The sequence below is a fragment of the Hemicordylus capensis genome, chromosome 1 (genome assembly GCF_027244095.1).
Source record: "Hemicordylus capensis ecotype Gifberg chromosome 1, rHemCap1.1.pri, whole genome shotgun sequence".
NCBI lineage: Eukaryota > Metazoa > Chordata > Lepidosauria > Squamata > Cordylidae > Hemicordylus > Hemicordylus capensis.
Genome location: NC_069657.1, coordinates 132,531,268 through 132,554,377, shown reverse-complemented (window position 1 = coordinate 132,554,377; position 23,110 = coordinate 132,531,268). Strand labels below are relative to the sequence as shown.

General features: G+C 43.4%; 1 protein-coding gene across 6 annotated transcripts in view; it reads left to right on the top strand.

Moving 5' to 3' along the window:
- The window catches only part of TSPAN4 (tetraspanin 4), a 923,335-nt gene that overhangs the window by 810,895 nt on the left and 89,330 nt on the right, over positions 1–23,110 (top strand). For all 6 annotated transcript variants that reach the window (XM_053302002.1, XM_053302099.1, XM_053302289.1 and 3 more), the window contains one exon: positions 22,466–22,540. In XM_053302002.1, the coding sequence (XP_053157977.1) occupies positions 22,466–22,540 (75 nt within the window). The remainder of the gene's footprint in view (positions 1–22,465; positions 22,541–23,110) is intronic.

Sequence of the window (23,110 nt, the reverse complement as noted above, 5' to 3'; positions counted from 1 at the left end):
CTGGTCGTGAGTAGCCGCGGTGTGGCTCTGTGCCATGGCTACTTGTGAGGAGACCTCTGGAGGGGAGGCAAAAAGCCACCTCCCGGCTCCAGGGGTCTCCCCAGTGTACCCTGCGCTTCCAGGGCTTCTGGGGGCCACACGGCCCCCGAGCTCCCCAGCCCTTGGTGGTAATCGTGTGGGTGGCCGATCCGGCCACCCAGGGCTCCCTCCCCACTCGTGCTCATCCCCATTTCCCGCTCACCACCCCAAACCGAGACTCACAGATCCATGAGACCCAGTCCACAACATGGACCCCAAACCTTTCTGCTTTTGAAACAGTTCCAACAGTTGTGTTTCAGATGGAGTAGAATAAAGGAATGAAAAGAAGCCCCTTTATTCAGGTTGTTATGCACTAAGAGTCAGCCAAGTTATCTGTTTTGCTTTCTTACATCCCAAGGTGATCAACCAGTGGAAAGTGGTAACTGGATTTTGTTCTGTTGCTTTGTTGGCTTTTGACAGCATCTGGTAGAGAACAAAAAGATGGAAAGGCTTTACTTGCCTTCCTTCTAGTCTGATTTCAGTATCATGTGGTGATACTGAGCTGGGGGAAGTTGATGCTGATGTTTGTTTAAAAGCTGAACCCTTTTCCTTCCAGTTTGAACAGGACTGTAGATGAGCATGTTTATGTACCTTGAAAGAAAACCCGCTGTGGTTTTCGAAGTGAAAACCACATTTATTGTCTCAGTGAAGACAATAAATGGTTTTGATTCAGTTCTTGAGGGCAGAGCTAGCTCCAGTTTCAGTGGTCCTTGGCAAGCTGCCTTTTATGGTCCCTTCCTACCTGGATGGGATTCAAGAAAGTTGTTTTGGCATCACCACATGAAGCCTATGGGCACAGAGGTGGTCTCAAGGATCAGTAGTGGGCCCTCTTTAGGGCCCTGGGTCCCTTGACAGCTACCCAACAATGCTGACCCCTGATATCAGCCATGTTTGGGAGAATTCTTCTTCATTCCCAGCATCCATCTTCCTTATTCAAGTGAGCATCTCTGCCTTGTGTTTTTATTTATTTATTTATTTATTTGATTTGATTTGATTTTTATACCACCCTTCCAAAATGGCTCAGAGCGGTTATAGATGGTCTCACAAATTTGGAAACCTGCATTTCCCACATGCATATTGAACTAGAGTGTTTTTCTCTTTTCTGGTGTAGCCAGAGTTGTACTTGGAATGGGAAACCCAGCCCTTCCAAAATGGCTCAGAGCGGTTATAGATGGTCTCACAAATTTGAAAACCTGCATTTCCCACATGCATATTGAACTAGAGTGTTTTTCTCTTTTCTGGTGTAGCCAGAGTTGGACTTGGAATGGGAAACCCAGGTCCAAGCCCTGTTGAGTTATGGAACTCCCTTTAGCAAGTCACCCATCTTTCGGCTGAATCTTCCTCAGAGCTGTTGTGGGGCTCAAAATTCCTGAGTTCCTTGGAGGAAGTTTGGACTAATATCCAAATTAATGGATATTAAATTAATTAATATCCCCAGATTATCCCTGCCTCGCCACCCCTTCCCTGCCCCTTCTCTGTTGCCTTTCCTGTGTCATATTCAGCTCTACCTTCCAATGGGTTCCTTTTAATTTTCCCCATATGTTCACTTCAGCTCCACTATGTCTAGGAATGCCCAGCTGCTACAGAGGAGCTTTCTAGTCAAGAGGAACATTGGGGTTTAATTCCCAACTTCATGACCTCTTAGTATCCCACTTCCCGTTTAATCCAAGAGGCAGTTGCTACAACTGTATGACATTTTTGTGTTTTTTACAATGAACAAAAACAGTGACTATAAGCAACTATAAGCAATTATCTCCTTTAATGTCTTCTGTTCACTGTTTTGTACCCTTCCTATAGCAGTGTATCAGTTCATACTGATTTCTCTTTCCATTGCAGCCAGAACAAAGCTCTGGGGAGTGGGGCCGAGGGCAGCGGGTCTTCATTCTGGAGCAGAAGAAAGAGGCATAGGGAGGTTATGCAGTTTGCTTGAAGTTATGCCTAGTTCAGCAGGAGAGCAGATTGTGAGCATTAACTTTAGACAGTATCAGGAAGGTATCACTTTTCCTGTTGCTCTAGGCCAGGGGTTCCCAACCTAGGTTCCTCCAGATGTTGCTGAACTACAACTCCCAGCATCCTCAGCCGATATTGGAGCCGGAAATGCTGGGAGTTGTAGTTCAGCAACATCTGAAGGAACCCAGGTTGGGAGCCACTGCTTTAGGCTGTTGACTATTTCAGTTAAGAAGTGGGGGGTGGGGAAGTACTTCTGGGCATTAAGACTAGTTTACTTGCCTTTGTGCTGGGAACAGCAATAAGTGTCAATTAAGCATCCGCAATGAGTAGAGCAGGGATGTTCGGCTTTAGTATTTCCAGGAGCCATTCTGTTCTCCAGGAGCCAGAACCGTATGATCTGTGCACAGAAGAAAAGGCACTGTAATAAGGTTGGCACAGCCTAGCTATAAAGGCTTCACAGGTATGGAGCATATTATGTGCTCAGATGGCAGGAGGCCTTTTGGAGGTGGGGTGAGGAATGAAAGTGTTTTCTCCTGAGAAGCAGATTGACAATGGTTCTTTGCTATGCCAGAATATGAAATACATTTATTTCATATGCATTTTACATTTTCCTTGTCTCCCCCTCCCTTGCAAATGAAATTGAGGGAAATGACTTTCTACTTGGATTAAATTTGGTATGGGCACTGAGAACCAGATTCCATTGCTTTGGTGGAACTGGTCTCACAGATGATCAACCCTGGTGTAAAGTGTATTTATGGATGATGGTGGTTGTTGTTTGTATTTCTATACCATCTGATATAGAAATCTCTAGGCAGTGTACAAGTTAAAACATAGTATAAAAACAATATAAAACAGTTCAAATTCATTAAACAGGAAAAAAATCTCAATGAATAAAAAGACATTAACATTTAGATTTCATTTAAAAGCCTGGGAAAACAGGTACATATTCAGGGTCCTCCTAAAAGCAAACAGAGGAGATGCTCTTATTTCATCAGGGAGTGCATTTCAAAGCCCTGGGGCAGCCACAGAGAAGACACGGTCCTGAGTTGCCACCAAACGAGTTAGCGGCAACTGTAACTGGACATCTCCAGATGAACTTAATAGGCGACAGGATTCACGACAGAGAAGGCACTCTCTTAAGAACCCTGTAACCAAGCCATTGAGGGATTTATAGGTAATAATCAGTACTTTGTATTTCATTCAGAAATATATCAGCAACCAGTGCAGTTCTTTCAAAATCGGTGTTATATGGTCCCTTTGGGTACACCCAGAGACCAGTCTGACTGCCACATTCTGTACTAATTGTAGTTTCCAAACTACGTACAAAGGCAGCCCCACATAGAGAGCATTACAGTAGTCATGCCTAGAGGTTACTAGCATATGTACCACTGTTTTAAGTTCATTTGTTTCCATTAATGGATGTATCTGGAATATCAGCTGAAACTGATTAAAAAGCACTCCTGGCCACTTCCTCAACCTTAGAAACCAGGGAGAGTTTGGGATCCAGGAGCACTCTCAGACTACAAACCTGATCTCTCTCTCTCTCTCTCTCTCTCTCTCTCTCTCTCTCTCTCTCTCTCTCTGTGGGGGTGGGTGGGGGTGTAACCCTATCCAGAACAGGCAGATCTAAACCATCTCTCAGGTTCCAACCCTCTACAAACAGTGCCTCCGGCTTATTTGGATTCAGCTTCAGCTTGTTATCCTTGATCCAGCCCATTATCACCTCCAGGCAGGCATTTAGGTTGGGGTCATGCTATTTCCTGATGAAGTTAATATGGAGAAATAGATCTGGGTGGCATCAGCATATTGATAACATTCCAGACCAAACCTCCTGACAATCTCTCCCAGCGATTTCATGTAGATGCTAAAAAGCATGGGGAACAGTATGGAGCCTGTATGTGTGGCCAGATTGGATAGTCAGATTGGAAAAAGAGCAGCCCAGTTTCAGATGGACCTCTTCATTACCTGAAAATGATTAATCGGCCCTCCTATTTGCCTTCTTTCCAGTCTCCTTATCTTTCTCTTTTATTCATTAGCAGAGGCATTTATTTGAGGTTCATTTTTCAGAACCCAGATCAAGAAAGAGGCTTTCCCCCGCCTTGGCTCCTTTCATTTGTTTTAATTAGTGGCTGGAGTCATTATTGAAGGCTTAGACAAGGAGATGTAAATGAAGATATAAAGCCTAAGTGTTCATAGTTGTTTCCCCCTGTTCAGCTCCCTCAACCTATTTTCTCTAACCTGAGTAAAACAAGGAGACCTCAGACCTTTCAAGGAAGGATTTGAAGAGCAATTCTAATTGCCTTACATGTTAAGACTTCTAATAAGACCTAAGGTTGCCTTCTGGGCAGAGGAAGTCAGTAGTTAGCATCTCATGCTGTGCATGTAAAAAGTCTGAGGACCAACTGTTGTCTCAGAGAGAACAAGATTTGTGGAATGGTATGCTCAGGAAAACTTAGTGAATATCAATTTTGTATTCAATCGGCTAGTCACCAACCTTTTGGCACTTTGTGAGAGGAACTTATCTACATGCAGGAAAGCCTCTCATACTCAAAGTAAAACCTGATTCACATATAATTGTGCCAGGTTTTGTAATCTAGGAGAAGTCAGGCATGCTGCCAGAAACTGCAACCTTTCACCTCTACCCTTCTCTGGTCAAGGGACTGTAAAATCCAGCAGAGGCAGACTGGGTGGTTCCAAAATAGCCAGCCTTTTGTCTGTTTTGTCTTGACTTCCCTGATTCAGGATTGCAAAATCCAGCAGCCAGGGCTGGCATCCTTTCAGAACTGCTAGCCACTTGTGTCTACCTTCTGGTTCAAAGTATAGTACCAGTACTCTACCCTAGTGAAGATGTTCCAAATTCTGGAAGAGTCTTGTGGTTGCTGTTGCCAACACTTCCCCCATTTCTGCCTGTGTGCAATGTTTGTCCTAATGGAACAAACATCACAATTGGGAGGGGGTGGTTTTAAAAAGAACAACATAGCAGTGGGGAAAAACATTAACTTCCCTTCTGAGCACTTGGATGACTTCATGGAGGAGAGGTCTATCAATGGCTACTAGTCGGAGGGCTGTGGGCCACCTCCAGCCTCAAAGGCAGGATGCCTCTGAGTATCACTTGCAGGGGAGTAATGGCAGGAGAGAGGGCACACCCTCAACTCCTGTCTGTGGCTTCCAGCGGCATCTGGTGGGCCACTGTGTGAAACAGGATGCTGGACTAGATGAGCCTTGGGCCTGATCCAGCAGGGCTGTTCTTATGTTCTTATGTTCACTGTGGTCCCAATCTGCATTTGGCTACCTGAGGTTGCTATTTGCCAACAAAGAGACTGGTAATCCAGTCACAAATCTCTATCATCTTGACAAGTTGGGCCCTCAGTGCAGCATTAACATTTTTAGTGTGGCCAGCAAGTCTCAGGCAAGAGTCTGAGAGGGAGGATGTGCTGGATAACTGGAAAGAAAACAAGTTTGCTCTACTTTACTGCTGCTGTTGCCTCAGCTAGCTGCAGTTTACTGTGCAAAGGAGAATACCAGACACACATCCTTTCTCCTTCCCCACACAGCAGCAAGTTTAGCAACAGAGTGTGGTTTATTTCTCCCTTGCAGGCTGTTTTCATCCTGTTGATGGTACCACTGAGGACGTACAGTGGAATGGGAAATGCTCAGTTATTTTGAAAAACAGCAGATGGGGAGGGGAAGAGCAATGAATGGGGGAACCCTACACCTTTTTAAACTGGGCTAGATATGAAGGTCAGCTAATAGGCCTGAGATGGGGAAAATCCATCTCAGGCTGCTGCCTGAGATGGGGGAAATCCCTGAGGAGCACGGCATCCATGTTTGTTTGTTTGCATTTTTATGCTGCCTTTCTACCTTGACCAAGGCACCCAAAGTGGTTTACAATATTAAAAATAAGCAGACAAGTTACATAAGATAACCAATAAGCATTGTCTCAGGGCATTGGTAATCTTTTCAGGAGTGAAGGTCAAGAGTACCCTGGCCTGGGTTTTTTGGCCTTCCTCTTGGGGCACACAGGTCTTTCATCACTCCTGGGAATGTGGGGGAGAGGCTAGCACAGCAATCCTCACAGGCCAGTGCTGGTCTTTAAGGTAGTCGAAGTTATGTGCTCTCTTGACCTAGGCATCTCCTGTCTTGCTTTCCTATCAGGACACACAGGTCTACCATGTTCCTCTCAGATGCTTTCCTGAGTTGAAGTGGCTTACAGTGCTATTATTATTAGTAGTAGTAGTAGTAGTAGTAGTAATAGTATTAATTCAATTTCTATACCGCCCTTCCAAAAATGTCTCAGGGCGGTTTACAAAGAGAAATAACATATAAATAAGATGGATCCCTGTCCCCAAAGGGCTCACAATCTAAAAAGAAACATAAGATAGACACCAGCAACAGTCACTGGAGGTACTGTGCTGGGGTGGATAGGGCCAGTACCTCTACCCCTGCTAAATAAAGAGAATCACCACATTAAAAGGTGCCTCCTTGCCAAGCTAGCTTGGGCACTGCGAGAGAAAGAGAAGCTGCCCAGGTGGAGGCAAAGATTGGAGATCCTTGCTCTTGCCACCCCACTTTGAAATGAGAGTTCTGTGTTTTGAAGTTCTGGAACAGGCAGAAAATCTGAATGCCTCCCACCCCTAGTCTCATTAGTAGCAGTATAATGATAAATTATTTAGTTTGCCCCTGCTAACTGGGCAAAGAGACACTTTTAAAAAGTGGTGTCTCTTTATTTAGCAGGGGGAGAGCAACTGGCCCTATCCACCCCCCAGCACAGTACCCTTCCAGTGACTGTTGCTGGTGTCTATCTTATGCTTCTTTTTAGATTGTGAGCCCTTTGGGGACTGGGAGCCATCTTAATTGTTTTGGTTGCTGGTTTATTATTTATCTGTGTAAACCGCCTTGGAAACTTTTGTTGAAAAATGGTATATAAATATTAGTTGTAGTAGTAGTAATTGTTTATCATTGAGCAAACTTATAATATCCCTAATCTTTTACCCAATGTTAATACCATTGTTGGAAACATAGGAGTCTCCCCCTCATCTTGACTAGGACATTGAATATAGTGGAAATTTATATACTTGTATAGTTGAAAGGCATAATATTTGGGAGGCAGTATTGTACCTCCTCATGCATTTAAAATCAGGTAGGATGTCTCCCTCATGTCAGCTGGCAGGATTGCCCTAGGGAGTCTTCCTCACTGACTACATTGGTGTGCAGAGATTTATTTTCCTCCACTTTTTATTCCATATACTTTGCTGGTTATGAAGCATCATGTACTTATTACCAGACTGGTTCTTCCACTGACTTCAATATGAGTTATATAATTCGCGGAACTCAAGGCCAGGGCCAATGTGTGTAAGAGCTTCTGTATTTCCATGAAAAAACATTTAGTATTCCTTCCACGGAACATTTCTCGGCTGGCGTGAGTTCTTCAAGCTCCCCAATTACAGTGCCAGAAACAAGCCAGCTTCCTCTGGCTTAGCATCTGGCCCCCTAAATCTTTGTAAAAGGCTGTGACTGCAGCAAAGATACCTTCATTTTAAAGTTCCATGAAACTGCCTGTTTAAAGCAGGTATTCCACACAATCCTACAGATATGCTGTATTGAAATCCAAGATCTGTGTTTTCCAACGAATCCTATAGCTAGCCATTAAATCCAATTGTAAAAAGCTCTTACCTGCTTTAACAGTGTTGGAAAATTCCAGCCCTGCGTGTCCGAGATAGTAGGAAAATGTCTTCCAAGTGATCCTTCTCTAATCCAGATAGAATGAGTGCATTAGAACTCAGCAGCTGGTTGCATATAGAAGCAGATGGCAGAACACTTGTATGCTCAGTGAGGTCACGGCTTACAATAGCTATCTGGACATCCCTTATGTCCTGGGTCAGGGTCACTACTGAGGGGAGCACTGAAGCTAGTGCTTTCCTTCTTCAAAATAATATTTTACTTTTGTGTGCCCTGCCCTTTGGTTAACTAGTAGAACTGTGTTGAACATGTGCTTGGAATATGACAAAGATATGTTACTTTGGTATTTTATGACATTTTATTGATTAGGAGTCTGTTTTCTTCCAAAAGTCATAAAATACTGAAAATGTCGTAAAATGTCAATTAAATCTGCTGTCTGGCAAAAGGGTTCCAGGGACCATTCCCCCACCCCACCCCTCTAGACTGCTAAACTAATAAAACCAAATGATTCATGATGGAAACCCAGATGAGACAGGTGTGGGAAGCTCACTAAAACCCACAGGCCTTGATTTAGAAGTCGTTGGTATTTTATTAACTGACTGTGTTTTGCCTTTGGAAACTAGTAAGAAATAATATAGACTGAATATAGTCTTGCCTGGTGTGCAGACTTTCAAAGCCCTGTTACACATTCCTAACCTGCACTCAGGTCCTAGAGCCCATTTGCAGCATTCCCACTGTCTCCTAATCTTAGGCTGCCAGCCAGCTATGCCATGCTTTGTCTTTGGGAGGTGTGCAAATGTGCCCTCTTGTTTTGACAAAGGCTCATGTCATTATCACTGAGTACCTAGATCTCACAAATAGCAGCTGACATGGTAAACTTGTCGGGCTGAACCACTTCAGACTGCAAGTGGGGACTGACAGGATTAAAAGCTCTTCCACAGTTAAACATTTCTTGTTCATAGAAAGCTGTGTCAGGCTATAAGCTCAGTCAGCCAGTCACCCTGAGAGTGGCTTCAATAGCAGGTACTGATTTTACTAGGATTCATTTTCTAGCAAATGGATTTCTAAGGTACTTTCAATTCATGTGTACCTTTGCTGTCCTACATGTGTTTACTCAAAAGTAAGACCATTGAAGAGCTGGAGTCAGGGGTTGGCATCATAGGGCAGTACTGAGGGCCCAGGCCTTTAGAAGGACCCTGCTGATTCCTGAGACCACCTCTGTGCCCATAACCTTTGAGAGAAGGAAGCAGAATGACTCCCTCAGGGCACACTTACATGGGGGGCATAGAGGACAGTTTGCCAAGGGCCCCTTGCAACCTGGAGCCAGCCTTGGGTTCCACATGTTATTCTAACAGTGATACTTATTTAAATAAACTTAAAACTGTATTGAACCACCTTAAGTGGCGCAGCGGGGAAATGCTTGACTATCAAGCAGAAGGTTGCTGGTTCGAAACCCTGCTGGTACTATATTGGGCAGCAGTGATATAGGAAGATGCTGAAAGGCATCATCTCACACTGCGCAGGAGGAGGCAATGATAAACCTCTCCTGCATTCTACCAAAGAAAACCATAGGGCTCTGTGGGTGCCAGGAGTCAAAATCAACTTGATGGCACACTTTACTTTTACTTTTAAAACTGTATGCCTGTGGACCAAAGTAGGTACATGTGTGTACATCTGTCTATCTATCTATCTATCTATCTATCTATCTATCTATCTATCTATCTATCTATCTATCTATCTATCTATCTTTTAAAAGGAGCCTTGGGAGGCTATGAGTAGAGAAACATCAGGAAAGACCTGTAAGCTCTTGAAGCTGCTCTTGGTTTTAGAAAAATGGAAGGAAATATACAAGCAGCTGGGGCTGGGTGGGTTTCACCCTTAATGCTGCATGTGAGGTTCGCACAAGCTCCCTCAGCCCCAGGAGTGCCTGCTCCCTGCTCCCATCCCCATGCGAGTGCCTATTTATTTTGTAGGTTAGGGTATGCTGAGGTTGGTCATGATGTCTGAGTCCACCAGTCTCAGCATATCCTAACCTACTTGCTCCAGAGATCCTGAGATCTCAGCCAAAGGGTTGGAGTTAGTTTCACATCTCGGGATCCCTGGAGTAAGTAGGTTAGGATATGCTAAGATTGGTGGGACTGGACATCTTTTGAACAGGAGGTAGGTAAGGCTGAGAAGCAGTGACTGGCGCAAAATCACATCATAATGCGTTTCATGACTGAGTGGGACTTTTCCTTCTCCTAGTCTGACATGCACCACAATGGCTCTCATTGTCATCTGCAGCATGTCATCTCACAACATTTTGTTTTGTTATTATTATACAGAGAATGGTGTAGGGAAATGGAATCTGTCACGAAAGGACATGGGGATGCAAGGAACTGGACCTGGGGATGTGTTTTTCCTGCCCCCTTTATTTTACAAGTTTAACCTCTCCCTAGGCTGAGTGGGTAGGATATTTCTGTGCTTCATTCAGCAATAGGGGAGGTTGTAGATATAGGTGACATGATCAGAGTCTTAATTTGGGGATATGCTTTTAAAGATTTAAAACAATTAATGAATAGGTCTCACTGTCTCCTGCTTTTCTTGTACACACACCTCTCTCATGAGTGCTGCTGGGAATGCTCTCTTGGCCCCATTCTGCTTCTCCTCCTTTAACTGAAATAAACCTTTTGCTGCCTCTCAAGTTCCTTTGCTTGTTCTCCAGGGAGCTGGAGAAGCTTTTGCTAAGCAAGCCAATCTAGCATCCATAAAAATAATACCTGATGACGATCCTCAATACATCATTAGACAACTGAGCAGCAGTTAAAATAGCATCATTCTTGTTTTCCCCTGGTATTCTGATAAAAGAACAAGCTAGCGCTATGTGTAACCACAGGCTATTCTGGCTACTTTAAGGTGCCACAAGTCTCTTGGTGGTGGTGGTTGCTGCTGCTACTGACTAACATGGCTATCCCTCTGGAGGCTATTCTGTGTGGCTCTAGAAAGAGAGGTCTTTCAAAAATGACAAAAGGAATGTGTATTGGATTTCAGCTCTCCCTGATTTCAGTGGAAATAGTGGTAGGGCTATATTGAGACCTTCTGAAAATCTCTCTCTCCAGAATTCTGTGATACTGAAAAAAGCATAGCAACTCCCCTGCATGAACTATGATGAAATCATGCTAGAGAGACTTGGAGGTCCATCTGTGATATAAATCAAGGTTGGAGGTGCTTTGTATTGTTTGAACCCACCAATGCTGGGTCTCTTGGCCACCTGACATCTGCTACTGAACCTCAAATCTTAGTAACAGATGATGAAGGGAAGTGCTGCTGTGGGTTCAGAGATCATGAAATGCACCATACTTGCAGCTTGTGCCGGGAGTGTGCACTCACCAGGAACCGGCAGTTGGCAGAAGGGCTTAGGGCACTTGCTGCCAGTTGTCTGAACCTGCCATATGTATGCATGTGAACGGTACATACATGAATCTGAGGACATCTTTTAAGTTTCTGCTGTTATCACCTACATTCAGGGGTGTGGCTACAAGGGGGGATAAATATCCCTTGACCCCTGAAAAGGGGGGGCACTGACTAGGTGACAGCTTGCTCTTTTATCTCCCATTTGCATTTCTTTAAAGAAGGGCGGGGTGGGGCAGGAGCACATCATTTTTTGTTCCAGGGGCTGCTCCACCAACCTTGCTATGTCCCTGCATACATTAACATAAGAAGCTGCCTTCTACCAAGTCAGACCATTGGTCCATCTAGCTCAGTATTGTCTACACAGACTGGCAGAGGCTTCTCCAAGGTTACATGCAGAAGTCTCCCTCAGCCGTATCTGGAGATTCCAGGGAGGGAACTTGGAACCTTCTGCATGCAAGCATGCAGATGCTGTTCCCATCCCCAAAGTGGAATATCTTACAGTACTCACATGTAGTCTCCCATACAAATGCAACTGGGGTGGGCCCTGCTTAGCAAAGGGGACATTTCATGCTTGCTATCACAATGGATTTATGTGGCTTCTTGACCATTCACAAAATAACTGGGACACAACATGTGTCCCTTGCTCCACAGTTCAAACACAAAATCGACTTGGACATATAGTGCATTTGTAAGGGGGGGGGGAGTTAAAACTACAACACATGCCCCTTGCTTCACAGTGCTCATGCACACCTTTTGGATCACAAACCAATTTGAGCATGGTGCTTTTTTTTTTTTTAAGTTTATTCAGGTGTAACAGTTCCATTTTCACTAGATATGAAGTACTGTGTGGATAGAGATAACTTTTTCTGGCAGCTTTACTGCAGAAGGGGGAAAATTCATTAAAAGTCATAGGATTGACTGATTTCCTTGAAATAAAAATACACAGAGTCCTGCCATCCTGGACTACATGTATGCCCAAGTTCAGAATTCTAAGCCCTGCCATTCTGGAGATGTAAAGGGCTGGGCAAGTGGGGAGAGCACATTGCACTTTTTTTTAATGAAGGCAAAGGGCAGATCATTTCACCTGAGGGTAGAATGATGGTCCAAGGGGGTAGCTTCCATTCCAGATGTCTTTGGAATATCCTGCCATGAAACAAACCACTTATAGGCCTTTTTTTGGGAAGTGTTTAATTTAAAAAAAACAACATTAAAAATCAACAGATTGACTGAGCAAAATCAAGATACACAGTCCTGATGACTTGTCCTACATCTGTGCCAAATTGTGGAACTCTAGGCCAAGCCATTCCAGAAATATAAAAGGGACTCTCTTTTCCCTTGGGGAAAATCATGGGGCCCTCTAGGAGAGTGGGCATACAGACCTGGGCCTCCAGGTCTATGCCCAGCAGCGCCCCTATTTGGTACCCATATAATCTCATTGGACCACCTTGTAGTTCGATAAAAAGGACTGTTGTTAGCTCCATGACCAGAGATGGAAACAGAGAGAAGGCCACTATAGATTCATTTTTCTAAATATAAGGAAATTCTCTCATCATGGAAAATTAAGCTTTCTTAAACTGCAGGGGACTTCTCAAAAGACAGAGAAAACTAGAGCATGGCTCTCACAGTTTATTACAAGTCAAAACTGTTCAGTAGGCATCTAGTTAAAACTCATTTGTTCCACCAGGCCTTCTTGAGTCCTTACTAGTGGATTTTACTTTGTGAGTTGTAGGTGCAGCTGTTTTAAATTGTGTTTTCTATGCAAGTGTTTTCTATGATGGTTTTCATTGTTTTGTTGTAATCCAAATAAATAAAACACAAACAGATTATAATAATGTATAAACATTGCAAGCGGATGCCAGAGCATGTTAGTTTTTACGAACAAGGTTTACAAATATATCTGGATCCGAAAAAGGTGCAAGCTGCTAAATTTTAGCATGCAAGCCTTCTGAAATTAAGGGAAAGATATCCCATTGCCTTCAGTGGCCTTTGGAGAATGTCCCATGAGCACATTTTTTAGGCAGTTCTTTAAACTGAATTTTATTGAAGCAGGGTAAATGTCATTGGTCTACAAAGAAATAAAGTTTTTCTAAAGGTAAGAGCTATCCTATGCTTCCAGTGCACACAAATAGACATACGCAGTGGTGCTCTTGCCCCTGGACTTTGGGGCCGAAGTCCAAGACCTCCACACCCTCTGGGGCTTCCAAATCCTATCTAGACTGCTGGCCTGCACTGCACTGGGCGGCCAAGTGTGATTGTGCCATGTGCTCTAGAGACAGAGGGGAGTGGAGAAAGAAATATGTGCACTGGGAATATGTTAAAGGACTTTGGTGGGGGCGGAGGGCTCCAAAGGCCTTTAGTCCAGGCTCCAAAATTACCTAGGTGTACCTCTGGACATACGGTGATATAACTACAGTACTAAGCAGGACCTTGATTGAGAATTCACTCCTAGAAATGAAAATCTACTGTGCCTTCATCTTCAGAGTAGCTGAAGCCGAAGGCAAAGTGGATTTCCACTTCTAGAAATGAATTTTCAATCAAGGCCCTGCTCAGTATTGTCGTGCTAGAGCCTTAATAGCTAAAACCTGTAGAACCTTAATGGCTAAAAAGTCTTATTAAGGCTTTTAAGCTTTTTTTAATTGGATAAGTGAAAGTGAAACCTTTCAACCAGTGGATTTCTGTGATAAAATAAAGAGCAAAAGATCTGGAAAGGAAAAAGCTTATTTTCCATCAATACCATTGTACTCCCTCCAACTTTATTATGTTTGTCCCCAAGCGGCTTAAATTAAAGTTTATTTTCAATTCCACTTGGCTGAAATCCGAAGATTTAGCTGTGACCTTAATAGTAGAACGTCCTGCCAGTTCTGGGTCATAACAACTAATTTGCCAAAGTGACCTTCATGTCCTTGCCATCCAGAACTGTTATTTAGCATATAACTGAGTATAAGCTCAAGAGCGTTTCGCTTCCAATACTGCAATTGCCATACAACAGTGGTGGTGGTGTGTGTGGGGGGGAACAAAGTATTTCATATTGCAGTGGCAATGAATGTGCACCGCAATAGTTTAGAATAGCTGAAGGCAGGGTATCATTTCTTCCTATTACAAATATAAGAATGTTTATACTCTCTGTCTCTGTGGAACAATACTGGGGAGAAATCCCTGGTACTCTATGGCAAAATATCAGCAGATTACCTAAAACCTTCTGTTCTGTATTAGTCATGTCAAATTTTGTAACTAATCCAAATAGAAAGAAAGTATAGGAGTGCTTCCTCCGTTTAGCAGCAGGTATTGGAAGAGTTTAGAAGGGAAAATATAATGGAGCTTTCTACTAAGAACATAAGGAAGCAGGTCTGTGTAGTCATTCTTGGAGCAAATAGAATCCGGAATGAATGTTGCCCATCCATTCTGAAAATGAAAAGATTGGATATAGATAGATACAAATTGGGGCCTCTTTGGGGCGTTCCTGTTTATGCCCACTTTCTCTCTCTCTCTCTTTTAAAAAATTAAGAATCCAATTTACTTTAACTCATTGTTTCCCAACTTTTTTTTTAAATCCTGAGGAATACTTTATTTTATTTTATTTTATTTTTAAAGCATCACACCTCCCGCAACAGAAACACATGTTTTGTCTTTTTTGTTTCGCGGTGCAGAGTTGCCATGTTTACGTTTCCTTCCTCCTCCAGCCTCGCATTCCTTTTGAACTGCCCTTCACTTCTCTCCTGGTACATTAGGGGGCATGTCAGTTCCAAAAGTGTGGAGTTAAACTCCCTGTTTTTGGAGCTGATTCAGAGCAAGTCAGTGTGGCACACTGGTCAGTGTCCCACAGCAGTCATGGCACACTGCTGATTTGCCGTTCCCTGTGTTAATAGTGTGAGGAGCTCCAAGGTGCAGCCACCTCCTGGCAAAAGCCGTGTTGTTGTTTTTTAACTCATAGACCCGGACACAACATCCTCCTGGGACAATATGTGGCCACCATAGCTCAGACAACATGCTTTTCATGCAGAAATTTCCTTGCATACCTCTGGCATCTCCACTTCCAAGAATCTTGGGTAGAAAAACTGAAACAGACCTCTGCCCCACCTTTGTGAGCTGTTGCCAGTCAGAAGTGACAATACTTGGATAACTGGAACAGTCTAATTCCGTATAAGTCAGTTTCATATGTACTGAATAACTAAGTGGCAAGATAATACAGACTTTTGCAGGCGCGCCTCCGGGGGTGGGGGCGGCGGCGGGCGGCTTCTTTAAGGTAAATGGAGCCGGTGCTCTGTGCCGCCCACCAGCCCCCGCGGCGGGGAATCGCCTCCGCCACTCACCTGGCTCCCGCAGAGGCGAGCCCCCCGCAAGCAGCCAGGTGAGTGGCGAAGGCGATTCCCCGCCACGGGGGCTGCTGGGCGGCACGGAGCACTGGCTCCATTTACCTTAAAGAAGCCGCCCGCCCCGCCCCACCAGAGGAGAGTTCACGAGCCGCGCCTGGACTCTTGTATCCTGCAGATAAGTGTGTGACTGTGTGTGTATGTTTGTGCATGCATCTATACCCTGCATGTCTCTCTCTGTTCATTTCCCTAACTCCCACCCTTATAGCACTGCCTTTGCACATGAAAACATGCAACTCCAGGCCAACCAAACTTTTAATGTAAGTTACAGAACTAACTAGAAAGGGCCAAGAGTAATGCTGACTCTAGAAGCACAAGGTATAGACTGCTAGAAATTCTTACAGCTTGCTTTCAAGTGAATTTCCCAATTCAAATGATAAATATGGAGGAGAATGAAAATGAGCTTTGCTGTGGTTCAGTGGGATTGCAGGCTGCTGATATAAGGAAGATTTATGCTTTGAAACAATGCAACCCCAATGCAAAGCATTCACGTAGAACCTAATAAAGAAGATTAATCTTACTTTGCAGTGAGACTTTGTTCACCACAGAGGTTTTCCATGGCTAAGATGGAATCTGGAGGAAGTTCCTGAGGGGAGTACCTATACACTAGGAATCTCTGTGCTAGCTTTTTTTAAAAAAGGCCCTGGTGTGCAAAGACTCAGTAGGAGCAATGGGAGGAAAAGTCATTCAACCCGTAACTTACTGCTGGCACATCATCCCCTAGAATCACAGTGGAATTTCACAGTTTTGCAGTCTCTACTTTCATTCCACTAGGGATGTAGATTTAGTTTCATTTAACTAAATTAGAACTATTAAAACTAAATTAGTTGGTTTTGTTGCACTGAAACTTCATTGCACTGAAACTAAATAAAAAGCAAAGAACTGTTGCTTGCATACCATGCAAGGCCACTTACAATGACAGAGTTTTAAATATCAGTCAAAATATGTTTTTTAAAAAATATAACAAATTACCTAAAACATAAGCAGTCGCAGCAGCAGAAAATAGTTCCACAGGCCACAATAAATAAATCCAAATATTGTGATGGTGCAGGACCCCCACAAGCAGAAGAGGCAATACAAACAACTACTCAAAGACAAGACAGGAGATGCCATGAAAGCCACTTGGTCACACCTGTTTCAAGCAGCCAGAACCAAAGACTTGGCCCTATTCTGGCACATCACTGCAGATTACCCTAGCAACAGCCTGACACACCTGGGCACGTACCAGACTGCAAGCTCTACAGTGGTTGGAGGTGGTGTAAAATGCTTCAGCTTGGCAGGATCATATTCAAAACATAAATAAAGGGTGGAAGCCATTTGCTGAATATTTGGTATTGCCACCCATAACAACATGTTTTCCCAGGCAGAGACCATTCATATTGATTGTAAGTTATGCTCTCCGAGCCCTCCTTCTTACCTATTTTGGGACAGTGGGGTCGCAGAAGAGGTGAGGGATGATGATGTGATGAGGTTTTAAAAAAAATCTTGGTGTCTTTGTGCAAAGCCATCAGCAGAGGGAGGAGTCTTTTTTAGCTTATGCAAACTTAACTATTCCTTGCAATGACTGACAATTATTTTTTAAACTAATTTAAAAAACTCACTGGAAGAGGATGAAAGAGGAAAGGAAGAACAGAAAGAAATATAAAAAGAAATATAAGCAAAATGAGTTTAATATTAACAGAGAAGGAAGTGAAAAGCAAATAAAAATAAAATTACACTGATGCACCATTGCAGCTTTGCACAAGAGCACCCAGGAAAAACAACAACATGGAGCTGAGTGAAATAGATATAATCAGAATTGAATCAACATCAGGGAGAAGAGCAACAGGCAAATAAAAATAAAAATAAAATCGAAGTATTTCACCGTTGTGGGAGAGCACCAGCGTAAGAAAGAAAAATTAATTTCAGAAGTGGGAAGGGGCAATATCAACAAATCATTGCCCCCTTGCTGAATGAACCATGCACACCACACTAGAGATGTGCACGAATTGATTTTTTCAATTCTATTTGTACTGAATCATCCCCTGATTTGTTTTGGGTCCGAATCTGCTCCCCGAATCACCCAAAATTCGATCTGTAGCAGAATTTTCCGAATCTGAATTGATTCAGGGCAAAAGAGTGGATTGGGTGATACTGCCAATAGGTGGAAGCTACCACCCAAATTTCAAAGAAATTGGGTAAAGGGGTGATCCAAAAAAAATTTTTTTGAAGGCGTGTCTTTCAGCTTTACCCTGTAGGGAATAATGCAGATTTCAGCAACCTTATAACTCCACATAGGGGGCACCAGGGTGATCCAGAGTGGGTTGTGGTGGGTGGTGGTGCCCAATGGGTGCAAGGAAGCTACCACTCAGATTTCAAAGAAATTGGGCAAAGGGGTGATTTTAACAATTTTTTGAAGTTGGTATGTCTTTGTGGCAGATTCAGGGCAGAAAAGGGGTTCCTGGGGCAGAAGAGTGAGTCGGGTAGTAGTGCCCCAATGGGTGCCTGCTACCACCCAGATTTCAAAGAATTTTTTTTAAAAAAAAAAACTTGGCGTGTCTTTAAGCTTTCCCCCCATAGGGAATAATTGGGATTTCAGCAGCCCCATAACTCCACTTAAGGGGCACCAGGGTGGCCCAGACTGGGTTGTGCACATAGAGTGCCAACCACCCCCAAAACCGCAAGGCAATGGGGCACTGGGTTTTGTTGTTTTCAATGTCTGAGGTGTTTTTCTGGGAGTAGATTCTCTGGTAGGAAACGAGAGTGGATTCTTTCTAAATTCATTCATCATTTTGCACCAAAGAAGATTATGACTGAACAAAGATGAGCAGTGATAGGGAATTCTAAGTTAGACCTATCAGCCTTCTCAGCACAGTCAGCAAACTCTAAGCCAGACGTCTGTACTGGATGCCAGACATCTATACTGGAAAATTTCCAAACATGGAAACTAAGAGTCTGGCTGGAACATCTTGGCAGAGGAGTAGACCAGATTCAGGGAGATTCAGGGAGGGACGGTCCACAATTGACTAGTGCCTTGTGCTTCAGCACCTAATTGAAAAATATCCCACTCGCAACTCAGTCTCCCTGTATGCAGCCTTCATTGATCTCAAGAATGCTTTTGACCCAAATGCCTCATGACCCAAACTATGGGGAAAACTAGAAGCCTCCTTGTTTGAAACCACTGAGCATGTACTCCACTCTTGCCCCTTTTATAGAAACAGTCGTGCCAAGCTTATACTTCTATGACTCCTTAAATACCATGGTCATCTAAGCCAAACCTACACCAGGATGTTGCTGTCAGATGAAGACTGGGCCTTTACATGTAACACTGCCAACTTCTCCACGGCAGCATGCAAGATCCGCTGGGCCCTGACTCATGGTCCATGGCCACATATCAGCCTTGTATTGCTTGTAACTACTGACTATTTTACTTGCCTGCTCAGTCCTCCCAATTAGCTATCCTAGTTTACATATCTTATGTTAGCCACTTCACTTTAGTCAAAATGGTAAGCATCTATTAGAGTCAAACTATTATATTCAAAATGGTAAGCATCTATGTTTAAAAGGATATGGACATAAAATATATAAAATATGTATATATATTTATATATTTTATAAATATATTTATAAAATATATTTTATATAAATGTTTATATATTTTATGTCCATATCCTTTTAAACATAGATGCTTACTATTTTGACTATAATCTTAGTGATTTTACAGCTTTGCCGCCTTTCTTCTCTCTATTTCAAGGTGTTGTAATTTTACAGTATTCTTCACAAGTTTAGAGTAGTAATTTTAAAATAATATGATGCTACTTTTCCATAATTTGCTATTCATTCATGCTCTACTATTCTGTCTAATTCTAGTCTTGGACTGTAATAAAGATGATTGATTGATAGAAGCCTCCTTGATTGACCAGAGCCTACTATTTCTCATTCATACTTTGCATGATGACACATCCCTGAAAGTTTAGATTCAACCCACAAAGATACTTATCTATTACCGCCCCAACCCATAAGGGCATCAAACAAGGTTGCATACTTGCTCCTCCAACTTCTATATAAATGACATGGTGCACCACTTAAACAACCCTGACTTCCACTCTCTGAAGCTGGCAGAGAAACATATCTCCACCCTGCTCTATGCTGATGGCACAGCAGTCCTCTCAAGGACCCCCACAGGACTCAAAAGAGCACTGAGAGCCCTTGCCCAATAGTGCAAGATCTTTTGGAAATCAATTACCATAAAACCAAAATCATGGTCTTCATTAAGAGACCAAGGACACACTCCTGGCAGGGATGTGCATGGTACTGTTCGATGCTCCATTCTAGGAGCGCCAAACTGGTTCTGACAACTGGTATTTGAACCTGTTCGGAGGGGGCGGGGTCACTTTAAGGGGCAGGGAAGGCACTGCCTACCTGCCAGGCTCGACCCTGCTGCTTTCCCCTCGCCAACACTCTTCCAGAAAGCGGGCATGCGGGGCTGCAGTGTGCCTCCTTGAAGCCGGGATCAGTGTCACCACGCAAATGGCCGACATGTGTGTGCCTTCCCTGCCCCTTAAAGTGAACACACAACCCCAGTCCTCCCCAGAGTGCACGGAACTGGTTCCGTACACATCCCTAACTCCTGGCATATAAATGGGAACAACACTGAAGAGATTTCATGCTTCAAATAACTGGGGGTGGTCTTCCACGCCTCTGGGACTAGTAAGGCCCATGGCAGTTATGTTGCCAAAAAGGTCCAGAGAAGCACCACTGCCATCCTAAAATTCTACTGATCTAAAGGTGGCCAATATATATCCACAGCCCTTAAGCTATTTGAAGCTAAATCAATGACACGTCTATACAGTGCCTAGGTAGGCCCCTTTCCCAACTTTACCCCTCTAGAGCTCGTCCAATCCAAATTCCTAACAGCAGTACTGCAAGTACCCCATTGTGTCTCTAACGCCAGTCTATGATTGGAAGAAGGTCTGGTGGTGAAAGTGGAGGCCAGTGTCTGGCTGTCCATGCTCAACTGCTGGCTGAGACTATACCTCCTCCCAATGGGCCTAACCCCTCAACATTGGTGGATGGATCCCACCTACCTTCCTTGGGTTACGAGCAGGCCAGAACACTTATCAAATAGTACATAATTGATGCAGAATGCCAAACCGACTTAGATACTGTCTTCTCTCTGAAAATCTAAGGTACATAAGAACACCTGCTGGATACGTTGCACATCTTGAAGTACCTAACCACAGAAGGGCCTTTACGCTGGCTCGCTGTTACACCCTTCCCTTGGCTGTCCTTGAAGAAAGATACAGGATGATTCCTATCCTGAAATGTCTGTGCCGCTGCAACTCAGGGCAAGTTGAAACTAACGAGCATGTCCTCCTTCACTGCCTATCCTATAGAGACATACATAATGCCCTTATTCTCTCACTACTTGACGGATTGCCAAGATGCTCAGGCCAACCCTACGTCTCCCTGTTACTTTCAGACTGTAATCCCTCTATAATACACTGTGTTGCCAAGTTCTGTGTGGCCATGTGCAGAATTGATCGGCTCTGAACACCAGCAAGAACTAATTCTTCAATTATTCGGCCCTACTGCTTTTACTCTCTCAGTTTATCTTTTATTATTCTATAGACATTGTTTTATAAATTTTCAGATTGCAGCAATTTTATAGCATGTAACTTTTAACAATATCCTATAGATTTTAGCCCTTTTGTGACTCTATAGTTCTCAATGCTACTATTATAGCAATGTTACAGTTCCTTTACAGTCACACACAGTTTTTAGCCTTACAACAATCTTATAGTAATTTTATAGCAACCTCACAATCTTTATGCTCATAGGCATAGGTGCTATCATTTTCAACTGCTTTCAATTGCTTTTAATTCCACTTGTTATATGCTCCTTTCAGTTTATGCTGGTTTATGACCATAATAAAGATTGATTGATAAGAGTTGTTTCACCTTCCTCTTCCTCATCTCATATGCATAAATTGGTACTTGACCACTTTCCGTGCCTCAAGCACAGCTTATATTATGTACGGTTATTCACCTGTTATTTTCAGTGCATGTACAGAAGTACACTTCCTATCAGGGGGCCTATATCCAGGCTCATTTTTAAAGGTCCTGCTGAGCAAAGAGGCACCTTTTAAAGTAGTGATTCTCTTTAAGAGCCCCTGGTGGTGCAGTGGTAAAACTGCCGCCCTGTAACCAGAAGGTTACAAGTTCGATCCTGACCAGGGGCTCAAGGTTGACTCAGCCTTCCATCCTTCCGAGGTCGGTAAAATGAGTACCCAGAATGTTGGGGGCAATATGCTAAATCATTGTAAACTGTTTAGAGAGCTCCGGCTATAGAGCGGTATATAAATGTAAGTGCTATTGCTAAGTGCTATTTAGCAGGGGGAGAGTAACTGGCCCTATCCATCCCCAGCACAGTACCTCCAGTGACTGTTGCTGGTGTCTATCTTGGTTTTTTTAAAGAATGTGAGTCCTTTGGGGACAGGGAGCCATCTTATTTATTTGTTTATATTCATGTAAACCACTCTGGGAACTTCTTTTGAAACGTGGTATATAAATATTTGTCTTATTTGTGTTCGTACAGTCATTTACACAAACACATGTGGATGTGGGTGCACATCCAAAACAATGTTTGAATAAGGCTCTTCTTCTGCCTCTGGAACTTTTTATCCTTACTCAGTCTGGTACTCAACCCCATGTCTTGGCCACGTCTGCTGTCTTTTTGACTCTCATCTGACTGTTTCGCATTCACAGAACTGTAGCTTGGCAGTTGGGCCACTCCTAGCTGTGGCCTGCCTCAGAGCCAGACCAAGGCATGAGAGCCCCCTCCTGCAGTCTATAGTGGTATAGCCTGGACTCAGGTCTGCCACTTAAGTGAGAACTAGGCCTGGTGGTAATACTAGTTGTTTTATTCACAGATGTATGTGTTGTGCAGTGTCAGGAAGATGAAACAGATTTTGATTATTATGGGCTTTCTTTCCCACCCCCCTCTTCTCTTTACAGTTTTTTATCATGCTGTTAATTATATTTATGCTGGAGCTAACCGTTGTGATTCTCTTCTTCGTCTACACCGACAAGGTACGTCAACAGCTTCTTCTTTCCCCTACAGCAAATGTGTATGCCCCTTCCCCCACAAATAAGTCATAGAGGCTTTGCCTTGGCATGCATATCATGTTTTCTCAAGACACCCCCTTTCACGAGCAGTGCATTCAGAATACATAAACACTCTTCTATTGCGTGGGTTTAAAGCCTATCTTTCTCTTTTTAATTCATTTGCAATTCAAGGTCATATATATTAGTAACACAATGACTATTTAAATACAGAGAACTCCAGTCAGGAAAGACTGAGAACTCGTGCTCTCAGAGGCAAATATCAAGGCTTTTTAAAATGTATAACCAGACATAAAATGTGCAGGGCCCACCCCCACCCCCACCAGGCACCTCTAAAACCAAGTAATCCAGGCACCTCTAAAACCAAGACCCTGATGAAGCATACCCATTCTTCCTCTGCCTGCCAGAAGTGGCATAGTCTGTGATGATGTCATCCACCCCAATTCATAATGGTGGATGCATAAACTTTTGATGTGCAAGTCGGCTAATTTGTGAACCACCTAACCAATTTGAGCTAAGTTTGCTACAGCCTTATAG